This window comes from Gordionus sp. m RMFG-2023, chromosome 3 (assembly GCF_954871325.1).
Source record: "Gordionus sp. m RMFG-2023 chromosome 3, tfGorSpeb1-WG-v2, whole genome shotgun sequence".
Lineage (NCBI taxonomy): Eukaryota > Metazoa > Nematomorpha > Gordioida > Chordodea > Parachordodidae > Gordionus > Gordionus sp. m RMFG-2023.
Window position 1 is genome coordinate 14,921,735 of NC_088777.1, and position 17,476 is coordinate 14,939,210.

Consider the following 17,476-nt stretch of genomic DNA (forward strand, 5'->3'; position numbering starts at 1 on the left):
GTAGACGCTGATTGTAAGTCAAATAGTAAAAATGAAATAACAGTTACAAATTTGAATATATAACAATATGTTATTGTTGAGTCAAAAGCAGAGCTATACGTGTTTAATATTTGTCTCCCTCGACTTGTAGCAAGGCAAGCTCATCGTTAAATATACGATAAGTAGCCCAGTATATCTGAGATACAGATACATTTATAACCCAAATAAATGAATGGTTTTTAATTCATCATGCAGCACTTACCAATCTGCAAATATTACTTCCACAAAAGCCTTTCCAACCTTTTTCAGATGGTGATAGGAAAAAAATATTTGTTAGATTTTTATCATGAAGATGTTAAAGTATCTTGTGCTGCCTTATTAGCTGAATAACTCAATGGAATAACTATGTTTATAAGATTAAGTATGGTTGATATAGTCCCAAAAAATGCTATGGATGCTCTGCATTATTTCAACACATCTACATTATAATTTTCCGATGTCCTCACTACGTCATCGTGACGTCATGTCATCGCTACGTCATGTCATCGGTACGTATTTATTTTTAATTTTTTTATTTGTTGATTTTATTTATTTATTTTATACAAACAGATGAATGGAATTTAGAGAATTGATGGTGTACACATACCTAACATGGATTGAGAGATTTGAAAATCGTCTTTGAATTGGTATAAACAATATTCCCTCAGCTTTCTAAATATGAATGAAATAAATGATGTGAATAAAAAGATTCAGGCTAATATTTCACTTAATTTTTTCTTTATTTTTTAGATTACCTTATCAATTTTCATCTCATATTATCAATTACACATTAATGAAATCTCTACAAGAGATTCAACTTGTATATTTATTTTGAACATACTCACAATTTTTGTCAGTACTTACATTACAATTTTTTATACTCATATTTTTCTTTCATAACCAATAATTAAGAAGATAATCAAGTATATTTAAATATTCTTATCCTAACTTATTTATAATCTTCAATCCTTATAAATAACTCTTTCTTTATTTTTTTCCCCTCCCTTGAATTTATTTATCACTAAATTTTATTATCTCATTCTTTTCTTTCTATCTCTATTATCTATTAACCACTATTTCTCAAGACCTTATCAATCCCTTTAATTTAATTTTTATTTATTTTTATATTATAATAATTTATACCTTCTTTTTCCCCCCTTTTTTAGTCTTATTTTTTAATTACCTTACAATTAATTAACCTTAATCTTAATAACATTAGATTCATCATGTTATTTTTTAACTTTTAGAATATCATAATAGGCTTGATAAGTCCCCCAAAACTTTTTTTTGATGAAAGCCCTCCAACTACTAGAAATATGCATTTAATATTGACCCATCTACGGTTTTACATTATTTTAATGTTTGTTTAATTTCAACAATAGTATATTTATATTTTTGCCTGATTTCTTTATTTGTCTAGGCTAACCCTAATCCCTCACATTGCTACCAAACATGATGAATCTATTATTAAAGATAAGCAAATGAAAAAATGGCGATTCAACAAACGCCTTACCCGTTCTAGAGTTACTGGTGGCCAAGATAATAAGGCACTGTGAACTCCTCTGGAGGTTTATTTTGTTTTTTATCTAATGTTTTACTATATGTTTATTTTATACACCCAGTTGCCTCCAAATGATATTTCTATCACCACTACCACAATCCCTATGCCACCTCTGCCTAATTTTTAACAAATATAAGCATTTAATTCAACTATCATTCACCTCATTAGGAGTTATTATTAATAATACTTTATCCGATTCCCTGAGGAACTTTCATGAATATTTAGAGAGATATTCAAACGTGAATGTGTAGTGATTGTCATTGAAACTGAAGGGGGGTGGCTAAGGAGTAATGAAAATGCTATCTTAACTTAAATAAAATTGGAGGGTAGGGGGCGGAGAATGTATGCAGTTTTGATTTCCTTTTTTTGTTAAATTATATTTGTATTTCTTTTTTTTCTAATTTTGCTCTGGTAGTAGTGTTTAAAAGCCCCATTCCGCTATTTAAAAAAACCGTCAAAGAAAAGCCAATGATGCGTTTTGGTCGTTTACTTGAATTATTAATATTATATAAATTTTCGCTTACTTGTTAATATTTGCTGATTTATAATTATGATTGCAGTTTTGTTTTGACTATAACATTCTTAAATAATACTTTGGCCAGTTGAAACAAACCATTTTTGAAATGGGCCTGAATATCAACTTTCACATAAACTCATCTAGCTCAAACCCTATTAATAGATACAGCTTTGATATTAAATTTGCTTGATATATCACCTTCGGTTTTTTAAAGTTGAAAACTTCTAAGTCTTGTTTGATGATAAAAACTTCTGGCACATCTTACAACAAAATTTATACCCTGTGTTGAAAAGGAAATTCCATATTAACAACATTTTCCACGAAAATTATTTTGTTGACATGATCTGTGCCAAAATTATCTTCAATATCAATCTCTATTGCCGACATTTAGAAATTTTAATTATTTTGAAAAATAGATTTATAATGCACATTTTTAAATATAAATTTCAAAATTAAATTAAATAAAAAGAGATATGATTTAGAATTAATTATAAATATTGTAATAATTTGTATATTTTAATATAAAATTGACTACTTAGCTACTTTCTAAATTAGTAGCGAGCTACCGCTATCGCTAAATTTTTAAAAATGTAGCGCGCTAAAGCTACTGAAAAAAGTAGCGCACTATGTTAATAACAATGTTCTATTCGTAGTTATCACATTTCCTTGGTCCTTCATTTTTCAAATGCATGATCCATATCGATAAAAATATTAATTGATTAATGATAAAACAAAATTATTTATTAATGTAAATAATTTCCATTCAATCTCAATGATGGAAATATTTTTGCATCTTTTAAAATTCTTCAAAATATAATTAGTTTATGTTCTATTTATAAAAAATTGTAGTTATTATAGTAATGAATAAAATTACAACAATAAGTAGTGATTACGCTAAAAAAAATATTCATTCATTTGATTTTGTTTAAATTGGTAATATAAATATTATTTTAAAAGCTCAGATATTCACGTGAAAATCACCAGAACTCCAAATGGCCCCCTTCCATAGTTTTGGTATTAATTTATATTTAAATTGTTTATTTTTTAACATCAAATCTATAATAATAAATCATTATAAGATAAAAATTATTATCAATTTTATAATATGCTATAATTTAACCAAAATATTAATATCTCAGACCGTGCTTGATTTCTGTATCTGAAATAAAATTTGGCGTTAAAGGAATTGTGAAATGACAATATTTATGCCCTTTTATAATAAATATATTTAAACTATTTATAATTATAGGTTAGTTAGCATTTATATTTATACAATATATATTAAAAAAGTAATTTTCTATAAATAGATCTTTCAAGAGGATACTTATAAATTCATAAATATTTTGGACTAGGGCTCTTGCGGATCGAAATCTATTATGGGTTGCGTCGATATTTGGAAGTAACCTAGATTTCGGAAGAAATATATATTGTCATTTTTAATATCTTCTTTTTTTATTAACATTATTTCTGTACCTATTTCCAAGGGATGGGCAGAAGTAACTGGCTGAAATTGATGAGAATGCGTTTCAACGTTTTGTACACTAACAAGGTTATCTAACATGGGAGTATTTTTGTTCCTCGAATTATTCTTGTATCTAAACGGAATATAATGTGAAAAAATATATTATGAAGAATGATTTAAGGGGAGAGGGGGGAGGGGGTGTAAATATCAGAGAGGCGTATAGGGTATTTCATTGATTCTCTCAAAATAATTGGATGGAGGAGTTATTTAAGAGTATAAATTTTTTAAAAACCATTTCTATAAAAAATTTTCCTACTATGATTTTATAAATTATTCGAAAGAAAAATATGAGCAACTCTCCAACCAATTTACTTAAGGCCTCCCTTTAGTTCAACCCAGTGGATTTAGAGCTTGGGCCAAAAAATATTAAAAAAATCCCAAAACAAACAAACGGCAAATTTATTATGACACAAAAAACAAATTATTCAAATATTTAGAATTTACAAATAATTATTTTTTGCCATTTTTTGAAATATATTATGATGGTAGGGGGGGGGGGGGGGTAAATAAATTTTGATTTATATATTTTCGTCTAGATGATTGTTAAAAATTTTAAAAAAATTTGGCCGCCTTAGCTCCAACGTAATATTTGTGAACAAAATAAAATATCATGATATGAATGTTAAAAAAAATTATGTTACTTATCATAATTATTGAGTATAACATTCGTCAATTGTTTGATATGATCGTAAGGTCTGGGATCCGAAGCTATGGCTTTTAATAAAGGTATCCCTTTTTCAGACTCCAATAAATTGCAATACCTTTCAGCTTTATATAAAGTAATTTTGAGTTTTTGAGTGAAATGAAGATATTGATAATCCAAGAGTTTGTTGGCCATTATATTTAGAGTTTGAAAAAAATTTGATATTAAAAGATTATTGGCATTTAGAAAAAAATCTGTTTTTCGAAAAAAAAATTCATTGCTCAAAATTTTTCCTGCAAGGAAAGTTTCGTGATTTATAACTTATATAATTGGGTAATCTAATTTGAGAGAATTAACATTAAATATTTAATTAAAGTATTTTAAAAAATTTGATGATATTTGTATTTTTTTTTACATGATGGGAATTCATCAATTTGTATAATTTTTATATTTGAGTTCGATAACTAAAATTTCATTATCTTATTCAATCTATTCCAGTAAATAAAAATATATAAACTGATATACTTACTAAAGTATTCTTTCTTTCTATGAGAAAATTATGTCTCTATATTTTTATTTTTATTAAATTGCTTAAAAGATAACAAAATTATAGTTATAAATCACAAATTGATAAATTTCCATATTGGTTAACCCATCTCATTATTCTAATAATTGTATTATAATAAAGAAACTTGAATGGACTACCCAATTTTATTTTACTAGGCAGAAAAAAATCAGCAAATTTTTCAAATTCAGTAGGACCGGACCGCCCAAAAAAAGTTGAGTTCAAAACTATAAAATTTTAGGACACTTAGTAAAGCGCCGACTTCATGGGGGCAGCTGGACTCCAGATGAAATATTCTACAAAATAGATAATATTGACCTATTAATTAAATATCTAATTTTAAAAAAATCTTCAGCCCCCATAGAAATTTTTGTAAGTCGCCCTCTGGCACGTAGGTAAAGATGGTGGTTCTCATAGATGGCTTAAGAAATTCACAAATATCGGTATAAACTTACTTCATGCAAATATTTAATATAACGAGCGTATATAATTTACAATAAATGTAGATGTAACAATATTATTAAAGATTTTAAGTCACAAAAATATTATTTAATAAACTCACGATAAACTCTCGTCAAGTTGGCCAGGGCCCATACAGACCAGTGCTGCACTTGCGGGGTTTCAAAATGTTCAAGCAAGCCTAAGATGGGTACCAATGATCTGTCCGTTTTCATTGATATTTATTAAATGATAAATTAGCAGGAACTCCGAGTGAGCCGACCCATAATACCGAAATGAATTTTAATCATTTCCTAAACCACAAGCGAACTTTTATACTAAATTGCCAAAAAAGGGCAAAACGAAATACAATTTATCTGAGCACCGGTTTAGAGCTCTTTTGTTTTATATTATATATATTGTAATTTATGACCATCTATTTGATAAGTAACACTTTCCTCTTAAGTTTTTATTTTAACGGTAATTTTTTAAAATTATTCTATTATTTTTTTCTATAAAATATTTTGATTTAATTGCTAGATTATATTTAAATTTAGAAAATAAAACTCACGTAAATTAATCTTCATTTATGCTTACATATTTTATAGAGGTTGACTAAAATATACATTACAACATATTCCAAGTATTTATCATAGGGTTGGCAAAAATTGTTATTTTTTTGGTTTACATTTTAAAAAAATTCATATTTTAATTAAAGAATTATGGTCTAAGATTGTAAAATATTGTTTTTTAAAATTTTAGTTTAATATTATCTTGCATGTAAACTAATGCTCAAGAGAACAAGTCAGGTAATTATGATATATGTTGTAATTTGATATTTTTTCAAATAAAGAGCAGATGATATATAATAGTTATTTAAAAAAAATTTAACTATCAACTATCAATATCGGTGTCGAAAGAAGTTCAGCTGACTATTATTTTTGAAAATCTTGAAACCAAATTTTGTATTATTGTATAAAAAAAAAAATAAGTATAAAGGTAATCTATTTCTAAAATGTTCATTAGATATAAATTTCTAAATTATACAATTAAATTCAAATACCAATGTCGATGATATAAATATTACTGGTGATTTTTAATATATGTTATTTCTTAATTTTATTAATTATTTTTTTATTTGAAAGAAATAAAAAAAAATTTTAAATATGTGTAGATTTTTGATATTAGTTTCGTTTTACATTTAGAATATTAAATAATTTTTCACTATTGCGATTAGGATCAGCAACTATTTTTCTACTATGTCAAAAATTGAAATAGAAAAAAAAAAATTTTGTCCAACAAATGGTGATTAATAGTGCAATTTGGTTGCTTCATTTAGATTTAGCTTATCTAAGTCCTTATCTTTAACTATTTTAAATTTTGATTTAAATCATTGATTTTTTTAAAAAAATCAGGGTGATTCAAATCGCGATTTAAATCGGCCAACCCTATTAGCTCATAATAAAGAAATTATTGCAGAGAATTTTTCTTTTGAACAAATATCAAATCTTAATTAAATATTGTGGACTTTTGTAATACATGTTACTTATCATACCTTCTATGTTTACTGACATGTCTTAATTATTTATGTGACTGTTTAATGAATATTATCTCAATAAAATTAATTCGCGTTTTTTGCCAAAAAAAAACTTATTTTATAACAGTAACCGAACCGAAAACTTTATAGATAACGGTTCAAGGGTCCCTAAAAATTAGTAAAAAAATTCTTTAAATTACGTGATTTAATATTGCCTTTTCCTATCATTTAAGGGAAAGACAAATTTCTTAAAAAATAATTTCAACATTTAAACCGATTTTATCCCCATATTTTATTATAACTCACTGCTTCTACCTAGTCCTACTATTTTTACGATTTAATTTAATTACCTATAGTTGATGTTCCTCTGGGAGTCCAAATTCCATCTATGAATGGTATTTGGTAACCTCGTTAGAATCTTATCCCTGGGTAGGCTTATGGTCCAGGCCTGAACACCGTCACTGAGTAGGTGAGAGAGTATGCCGGCCGAGTTATATGCTATCTCAATCCCGTCCACAAAATTATATAACAGTTCGCTAAAAGATAAATTTATTTATAAAAGATGTTAATATTCAGAGCTGAAAAAGGGGTATTGAGATCAAAATCAAAAGGTGATGACAGGAATTCAATCGGTTATCCGGACCATTTTAGTAAATTCGGTCCGAAAAGGTATAAATAATTTAAAATGTGGGCAAAAGGGTAATTTACTATTTCAAAAGGTTATCTTTATATTTATCAAGGAATGGGAAATGTTATTATATGCCAAAAAATATATATTAGTAATGGATATCTTAATAATAAACAGGTATTTATATTAAATGAGTATATAAATTATGAAACAATGGTAGTATTAATGATCAGAAAGAATCCTATCTGGGATTTAAATATTAAGAAAATTAGAAAAAAATCATATTTTCTTATACCATTGGGGTCAGAATGGATGGGACAATGGGGCTAAATTTTAACCTGTAAACTTTTTTTTAAATCATCATTTATTTATTCTTAATAGGATTCAACTTTCGTAATAATAAATGTATAAGAATTAAGTTTTTTTTTCATACTAAAAAATTTGAACGTATGCGTCCTTCATTAGCCATGGCCTAAGGCCTTTCACCTCGGATATATTACCCAGCAAGCCCAACATATTCCTGTATAGTTCTGGTCTATCTTTGAATTTCTAAACGAAATATTTATTTTATTAAGATGATACATTTAGTTTAGAAATCGTTTATTTTCACAAGCCCAATTTTGAATACAAATTTGCCTTTAAATTATTTTTATGACACTTAAAGAAGCAATAAAAAGAAAACTTAATCGATTTTTCCTCAAAGGATCAAATAGATTTTGGATTAACCGAAGATTCCATGATAGAATTATTTTCTAGAATTGCAGTAGATTGGCATAAGAGGTTGTCTTAGATCTCTTATTTTATGCAGAATTTAAAAAGGTAGAAAAAAAATTCTACGCTAAAGGAAAAGGCAAAAGATTGCCAAAACGTTTTAAAAGCTGTGATAAAATCTAATATTTTTTAATATCAGTTGTTGAACGTTTCAAAACATTTTTGGCAATAAACTTAATATTTTAATAATTTTTAATAGTAACAAAAGTAAAATATCAAATAAGAATAAATCATGTATGAATAATATTTAAGTTTTGAATAATAAATAATTAAGATGATCTTATTTTATGTTTATACAAAAATTTTAGAAAAACAAATCAGCTGTTAAATCTTGGGCAAAAAACCAAAAAATAAAAATATATGAAAATACTCAAAATCATGTATATTTACCCTGATACATTTAGTAAAGGTAGTTAAGCCGCGTAATTTTAAGAAACATTCGCAATTTTCGGGCGTCTCATCTAATTTATTTTTTAATTTAAGGAAATATAGAAAAACCTCAAATATAATTTAATACCTTTCCTTCGTATATGGCAATCCCTTAATTCATTTCTAAAATTTTTCGCTATATTTTTCCGCGTATGAGGTCGAAAAGAAATGCAAAAATAAAACCTAAAAAAGGGAAATATTTGTTTTCGAATGGGAATCATTTTCCCAACCATAAACATTTTATTACTTGAATTTTTACTACAAAAAAATATTCTCTTTTCCTGGGCCTGTTCGTAGAATTTGTATAAAAGATATCTGGCAATCAAAATGAATACGTGTAGATTCTCGAATTATATTAATTTATAACTATATTCCTACCTTCTTTTATTCACAACAATCCTTTCATTTTCCTAAAAAATTGTTTTTTTACCGGTGATGTTCCATAGGGTACTCCAAGCGACTTCCATGACTTCGTCACAAACATTTTTGGCGAGCTTATTTCGGCATATAGCCAGCATGACGGAAATGGTTCCCAGGCCGGCACCTATCCTAAGCTTACCCGGGCTATCTAACGCGCAAACTAAGCTGTTCAGCACGCAAACGCTGAGGCGAGTAATGAGACGGTCGAGTCGGTCTTCGTTGGTGGCCGCGTCGTCTTCTTCGTAGTAAATATTCCGGGTAACGTTTCGGGTGTTTCTTTAATTTAATAGGGGACAGGCAGATTTTAAAAAAATATAAATTTCGGTAATTTTTAAGATTTTTTTTAAAAATATTAAGATTGAGTCGGCGTTCGTCAAGCAAGTATCGAATAATCTAACATGATTCTAGGATATTTCCACTTTATTTACAATGGATCAGAATAAATGGGCACTTTAAGAGTTTTTTTTTAATGGAATAAATGGTTATTTTAGTGGTTTCTTGTTCTTTGTAACTAAAAACGGTTTAAAATTGAACAGAATAGGATTATAAATAAATCACTTTCGTCTTGGTCATATTATAAGGATAACTGGTCATTATATAACAACGTTGGCCATCCACAATTTCTATTTATCCGTGATCATTCATTATATGTGATGGCGCAAAAAGAAACACAACTTTATTCAAACCACATTCATTCGAGTTAATAAATATATTGAATTACCCCTAGGGAATATGTCCAGCTATGACAAGCAAAATCTCTTGTAAGAGTTAGTGGGCGACTATAGGTGTATTCAACCAAAGATGATTATGATATAAAAAACGCAATACATTAATTTAACTTTAAAAAAAACAAAAGGAAATCACTTCATTATTTCGATGGTTTTATACATAAATGGGTCAGACTAAGAAGCTCGCTGGTTTAAAAATTATTAGAATGTATTTAATAATAAAATTTTATTCCGACTTCAAAACTTTTTGAAAAATGGTATGATATATCCTAATTTTATTTAAAGTTACTGGATCGAGCCTGCTGCTCATCTCCGTTAGATTAATTTCGCAAAAACTCGATTTTAATAATAAGATACTAATAAAGGAATTTCACCTCTCATCCCCATTAGCGACATTTTCTTCGTTACCAGACCCTATCCTGGCTTCGAGATCATCTTCGATTTCGTAATTATCGGATCCTGATCCTATGTCAGAAAAATATCGCCACTCATCGTCCTCATCAACGTCTTCTGTCCTCTCATTCATCCCCTCGGCCTCGGAAATATTACCGAGCCCTGGAAGGCGCTCGGAAGCGAGAGAATTCGACATGTCATTATAAGATCTATCATCCCGAGTCACTGGATGACGATAATGCGATCTCGTGTTGAGCCGAGCGTTTGAGATAGTGGGCAACCTGGAAGGGTTGTTCGATCCCACGATATTGAAGATTCGATAATTATTGTCGGGCTGTTGCAAAAAATTGTTTGTTAAACTGTCGGGAGCTATAAAAATAGTAATAGTATACAAAAAAAAATAAAGTTTTATAATATTAACAAACTTACCATCTATATTAGACTGGTTAGAGCTAGCCGCCGGTAACATAACTACGTCACCCTCCATGTCCCTCTCCATCATATCGGTTTCCTCGACCTCAAAGTCCTCCCTTTCCTCCACGTCCAGAAAAGTTTCGTCATTGAAATCATCAAATTCGAAGGTCAGGGTCACGGTATTATTATCATAACTGAAATCTTCTATCTCGCGGTAGCCAACGTCAGTTTGGCCACCCAAAGCAAAGGTATTGTCCGGGTTAACCGAAAACGAGATATTCGGAACGCTGGGAGATAGATTTGTAGTATTGTTTTCAACGTTGATATCGTCAACATTTCTCCTGACCGAAAAGGTAGAAGGAGGATAATCGGGGAAAACGATATTAGGAACTTGTATTTTGCGGATTCGGTTTGACAAAACTTTTAGGAGTATGGAAACAGTTCTGTCGGTGGCAAATAAAATTTGTTCCGGAATGTTGAATTGGAACATTGTAAGTAAGCCGTTCCTTATCATCTTAAAGACGTAAATGGTTGATTAAGATAAATCAAAATTTAAAATAATTATAAAAAAGTATAAATTTAAAGGGGAAAAAATTAAGAGAATAAATATTTTTTTATTTTAATGAATAATATTTGTGAATATAAAAATAAAATTATTAGAATATAAATAATAACTAATTAAGAATACAAAAAATTTTTGTCTATTTAATTATTTTGAATATTATTCGAATCCAATTTCTTGGAAAAGCAATTAAGATGGTTGACTTACATTTTGCTCGTCGGGGAAACTTTCCATGCACTCAAGTATATGGGTTATGATAGATCTGATTGAAACCGGATTAGTGAGCTTCTTCAGATCAGTTTTGACTATGTAAAAAAGGCAGGCACTGGCCGCAATCAAGACGTTTTTTTCGCCTTTGTATTGGTTCATCAAGGTGAGAACGTTCTGAAATAAAAAGATTGAAATGAATTGATAAATCAATTGAAAATATAAAAAAACCAAGAAGAAACGGTTAACTGGCTGCATCTCAATGTTAAGCATTTGTCGGTTACAATATCTACTACATTTCAATAAAAATATGAATTAGGGCTGCTGTGCCGATATTCACTATCGTATTTTTTTTTATTGTTTTGAGTTATTTTATAATTGTATATATAATCGTACAATTTTTTTTATTTTAATAATTTCATAATAATAAATTAATGAAAGGAACTAATATAAAATTTATTTGTTGTGTATAAAAAAAATAGTTAAAATTTTACCTATTTTTTGTTATATTATCTGCAAATAAAAAAGGATTTTAAATATCTAACGAGTCATATTCAGTTAGTGTTGCTAAACGGCTCGATTTAGCCAAATTTTAAAAACGGTTAACTCAAGATTTTGGTCAAGAATAAAATACTCATGCTTATTGATTTTTCCCACGGATATCAGAAAGGTTTGGACTTCTATTGGCTAAATTTCGAGGCATAGGCATTAATATTTTGGTTAAAATTTTGATTAGGCCCTTTTTAAAAATCGACTATAGAGCTGTTTAACAAAACTACTTTCATCTATAAACATTGTAAATATTTTAAATGAGAATATTAACTTATGAAAAGTAAAAAAAATAAAATACACTTAATCATTCGTGAAAGTTAGTTGTTTTTTTGAAAGATATATTTGACATTGATACAAAAATAGATGGTAAATAAAATCAATATAAATATCGGATTAAAATTTGTAGATCAGCACAGCCCTAGTATGAATGATTGCATGTAAATCTATTTTGGATTTCTAATAATATTATTAAATATTCAATTCGAATATCATGCTAATTAGAGAAATTATATTTTGATATTATAATGAATAAAATTGAAAGAAAACAAGAATATAAATAGCAAAAATTCATGTAGTAATTTATGGAAAAGAAATATATACACGAACCTTCAAAGCTCTGTCCATGTCTCGTATAGTAGAATATCTGAACAGCAGGAACAAGTCGGTGGCAGATTTCTGTAAAATTTCTGGCCTGTTTATGTAGACCTCGAGGGAGTTAAATATTTGGGTTTCGTCTCCATCACCAGTAACCTTGTTTTTATTTAAATGGTTTTAAAAAAAAGGAAAAACAAATTTGTATTAAAATTGCTAAAACAAAAGAAACTAATAAATGTTAAACCTCATATATTGAATGGGTTTATATAATTTACTTTTTCTGCTGGTATATTTGGGCATGTGCAAGCGTTATTAGCTGTATTTAGCAATCCCAGGAAGAGCAATTTATCGTTGTAATATTTAAAGCCAGAGAGGTAGGAGTTTCTTTTCCTAAAAAAATACCAAAGAATTTAAACATTTCCATTAAATTGATCTTATTTCTATTTTTTTCTACTATTCCAATCCTTAAAATTTATATAGTATATAAAAAATAACCTGCTTGTACTATCGGCGTTTGATTCTGTTATAATGTGACCGGGCAAATTGGTTCCGGACAAATCTAAACCGATTAGCTTCGGAAAACTCTTGAGAATATTGTCTAACATGTACTGAGGGTTTTCGTAATCTATCTCGTAACTTTGAGAGATATCCAAAAATCTGGACAAAGGTTATTAATTTAAAGAATAAATGTTATCAAATATGCTTGCTTAAATTAAGCCAGGTGATCTGGGAGAGGAGGGGAGGGGGAATTTTATGTTATATTAAAATAATCCTCCTTTTTTTCAAGCCATTCGAATAAAAAAATATGTGTAAATTAAGATGTATCAAGAATAATATTTAAATAGATTTCGCAGAAATTACCTGCCCTGCAGATGTCATGTTTATCACTAATTTTTAATTTACTGATATATTCTTAAATTTCTTTAAATGTTCGTAAACCTTTTTATTCACCCCCCCCCCTTTTTAAAGCTTTTCCAAGATAATTCTTGGGCAATACGCGGGCTTGTAGTTATTTTATAGTCGAGTCTATATATAATCCTAAATCTCATTTAAACGATTAGGCTTGCCTAGCTTAAAACATCATCGGGGTAGGGGGTAAAAATTTAGGCTGATCATTTTTACCTATTATTATCTCTGTTAGTTTTACCATTTAACTTATCCAAACTTATTTTTGTAAAATGTTTTAAAACTATAACGTCCATACTCTTACGTACACAATCACATTAGAAGATTTGTAATTTGATTAAAAATTTATATAAGCAAACCAAGGTTATTAGTATAACTATTTTTTGGCATTATAACTAATTATTGTCCTTATAATATCCGTTTTAAATTTAATACTATCATTTCCTTAAGGAAACTGTTCTCAACCCGCTCTAAATTTAATTAGAAACGCTTGTTTTATTATTTTGGCAAGATAAATTGACTTTTTTAGCGGGCCTTGAGGATGTTTTTGTAGTGAGCACGATATAGTTTTCTCTCTGTAACGATTGACCGATATAAAATCTAGCGATATCGCAATACGTAAGCAAAATATCACTATTTTCGTGCTGACCATAATTTCAGAGTTTAAACCCGAAACCAGAATCCTTTCTCAAAAACTTATAGTAATAGAACAGGAACCAATTGTAAAATTCCCAAGAACCAGTTTTCTACAAAAGTGCTAATTATTTATATGTATTGTTTAAAAAAAAAGTTACTTGGAGCGATTTTGCATCACTAAAGAATGCCCAAATACTTTTATTTCTAAGAGGGCATATATATTTTATGGAAGAGGGTATCAAAAATAAAAACTAATTTTTCATTGCAATTGGAAAACGCTAAGTAGGAATTAGATAGATATGTCAATAGTATCATGTAAGGTACACTATTTAGCTCAAAAACCTTATGTTATTTATGAATGTTTTTAATTAGGGGTGTACCGATTAGAGGCTGCATTGGGCGGGTTATTCGCCCGCCCGCCCACGTCCGCCCATATTTTGAATTGACATGGTCGGGTTTTTTTTTAAATATTTTCAACATTGGGCAGGTGGCGGACGGGTTGAAAGATATTTTAAAGTAATGGGCGGGCGTGGGTGGGTACATTTTTTCAGGCGAAATGAGCAGAACAGACTTCAATTTATTAAAAATAATAGTTTATTTCATAATATTGTATGTATATTATATATGTTTAATTAAAAATACATTTAAATAAATAAATAAAGAGCCAAACCAGCCATTAAAATTTTTAGCATTTAGGCGGGCGTGCTGGTAAATTTTTTAAAAGAAATTTTAAGTGAGCGGGTGGGCGGGTTAAATCGCCCATTGCAGACCTCTAGTACCCATACCATTTTTTGGAGGCCGATTCGATATTACCGGTATTAAATTGATACCGGTCTGATTCGATGTAATATCTAATTTGGTAAACAACTAATCGTTTTAATTTTCAATGCATACATCTGGTATTGCAAAGTCGTTCCATTTGAGTCTATTTTAAAAAATGGCTAATTTACTATTCTATTCAGAAAAATATTACGCAAGCCTGAAGATTTTGCTCATAACTGGCACAAAGCTTTGGACATATATTAGGGAAATCTCGAGGCTTAGACAATATATTTGGCTAGACGTTTATAAAAATAGGCTCAAATTGAGCGATTTTGCTCATTATAGTTATACTATTAAAATTGTCATTTAAATATATTATAATAACCAGTTATTATATTAATGAATCTAAAAGTGTATTAAAAAAATATTTTTATTGATAAATCACTTATTTAATAATCTAACACCAATAAATATGTGCTGGTAAAATTTTTACTTAAAATGAACTATTCTAAAATATAATAAAAAGATTTCAGGAAAAAAATTAAAAATCAGAGAGCTTAAGAGATACCATTTGAACAAACTGGCCCAGATTTTTTTAAAAAATGTATTATATTTGTTCTTGATTTTCACTCCTAATAATTACAATTTAAAATATGTGGTTTTAAAATATATAGCTCAGCCTGGGTATTTTCACCTGGCCTGGGTATTTCTTTAAAAAAAAATTATATGGCCTGGCCCAGGTTTTTAAAAATAAAGGAAATTAATTAATTTAGTTTGTTTAGATGATTATTATATTTAATTTTAATATAGTTTTATATAATTTGCAATATGTTTTTTTAAAACTTAAACAAATAAAAGTTTTAAAAAAATTCTTGAACCCTGACTTTAAAATTAAAAAAAAGGTTAAGGTTCAATAGAATATTGAGAGCCCTGAGTAAAATGGGTTACTAATAAATAATATGCTAAATATTTTTAAAAAATTACTCAATGTTCTTTAAATGACACATGGGAGGCAAGGCTTCCTCACTAAAGGCATTGTATAAAATCAGATGGGTTAAATTGGCAAATCCTTCAAATAGAATAGAATAGTCTCTGGGTGTCAGGTAATCACAATTCATTATCTCGAGATATGTCAGACTACTTCGGCAATCAGCTAACAACCGCCTTAGCCTCCTAACCGTGCAACTCTTCTTTCTAGACAATTTTTGTAAATCATTTTGGGAAAAATTGTCATCATTTTTCTGCTTTTTTAGGTTAGCTTTATTTTTCTGTTTCTTGGAAATTTCAATGACAACCTTGTTAGTAGTGCTGTTACCCATGTTGGTATCATTGACAAGATCTGAAGAGAGTGGGCATTTGGGGGCAAATGTATCATCTGTAGGAAAAGAACTTTCATTATAGTTTGTATCCTCTTCTGATTCACTTGAATATATGCTAGAACTTGAATAAGAGGCATGGGAGGAGAGGGGGGCACAAGTGTAGATTGGAAAACTAGGGGTGTAGACAGGAGAGTAAAGGTCCATGTCTGATAAATTTAGAGGGGTGAAAATCAAGTCAGTGATTATAAGTGCCCTTAAGCCATTGTTAGAATGCTTAACATCACAAGATGATTCCATTTGAAAGTTTGTGTGAGATGTATCATCAATAAATCTTAAAGGGGACTGCTTGTGATAATTTTTATGTTTAGGATTCTTTTTTGTGTATTTACCACCATTTGTTAAATATGAAGAGTTTTTGAAAACTAGTTCATAAACAATGTCCAACCTTTGAGAAGTTAAGGAACCCAAATTGAGAACTTGCAAACCCAAAGATTTAGAAGATATTGGACTATTGGTCTGTTTACTATTATTAGAACATAAAAGGGTAAAAATATGGGGCAGATGCTTTTTATAATCAAATTGCCCTGCAAGATGTTTATGAGGGATGGTAGGTGTAAATTCATTTGCACTCAAATTATCAACTTTATTATTTGTATGATTATAAATCTCGTATTTATTGATGCATCTGAAAATATCTATACGTTGTAAATGAAATGCAAATTCTGGAGTGGTCAAAATAGCTTCAAGTAAATCATTGCTGATTTTTTGATTATGTAAGGTTAAATCAGTTATCCTGATTGTGTTCTTGTAAAAATTGATCTTTGAGAGGTTTTTAAAATTTATTGTAAACTTTTCAATTTCTTTTTGATAAAGTTTTGGAAGAAATAATAGAAGTCTTAAAAAATATTCAATGCATTCTTGTGGTATTTTGGTATTGTCTAATCGATTTATAATAGCATGATTTACATTTAAACTTGGCATATAATAGAGCCAATTTGATATAAATGCTTTTTCCAATCCTAACAAAAGAATAATTTTTTTAATAATTTCTTGTTGTATTTCTTCACAATTATAATGTTTAAGCTTCCAGTCATAATTATTTTTGTCATTTTTTACCATTACAAAATATTTATTGTATTTTAGGAATAATAATAATGAGGGGTCTATATTATAATCTTCATTAAATATAGGTTGCTTTATATTTGAAGATTTAAGAAAGGTATTACCTGAGTAATTCGTTTGTTGGATATATTCCATCTCTAAAGGAGATATTTTGTAATCAAATAAAAACTTTTCAAGAGATGTGTTGCTTTTTGGAGTGAATGGAATTGAGACTAATATATCTGATGAATAA

General features: G+C 28.6%; 1 protein-coding gene across 1 annotated transcript; it reads right to left on the reverse strand.

Annotated features, from left to right (window-relative positions):
• Nucleotides 1–3,218: 3,218 nt before the first annotated feature.
• Nucleotides 3,219–17,209, reverse strand: LOC135926055 (uncharacterized). The gene is made up of 15 exons (XM_065461720.1): nucleotides 15,788–17,209; nucleotides 12,995–13,156; nucleotides 12,775–12,889; nucleotides 12,512–12,655; nucleotides 11,354–11,530; nucleotides 10,600–11,098; nucleotides 10,152–10,539; nucleotides 9,060–9,325; nucleotides 8,591–8,661; nucleotides 7,863–7,978; nucleotides 7,152–7,337; nucleotides 5,389–5,486; nucleotides 4,260–4,386; nucleotides 3,570–3,691; nucleotides 3,219–3,500 (listed from the first exon to the last, which is right to left on the reverse strand). Exons 1-15 carry the CDS (start codon nucleotides 17,101–17,103, stop codon nucleotides 3,445–3,447), a joined length of 3,843 nt encoding a protein of 1,280 aa, XP_065317792.1. The 5' UTR covers nucleotides 17,104–17,209; the 3' UTR covers nucleotides 3,219–3,444.
• Between the last annotated feature and the right edge of the window lie 267 nt (nucleotides 17,210–17,476).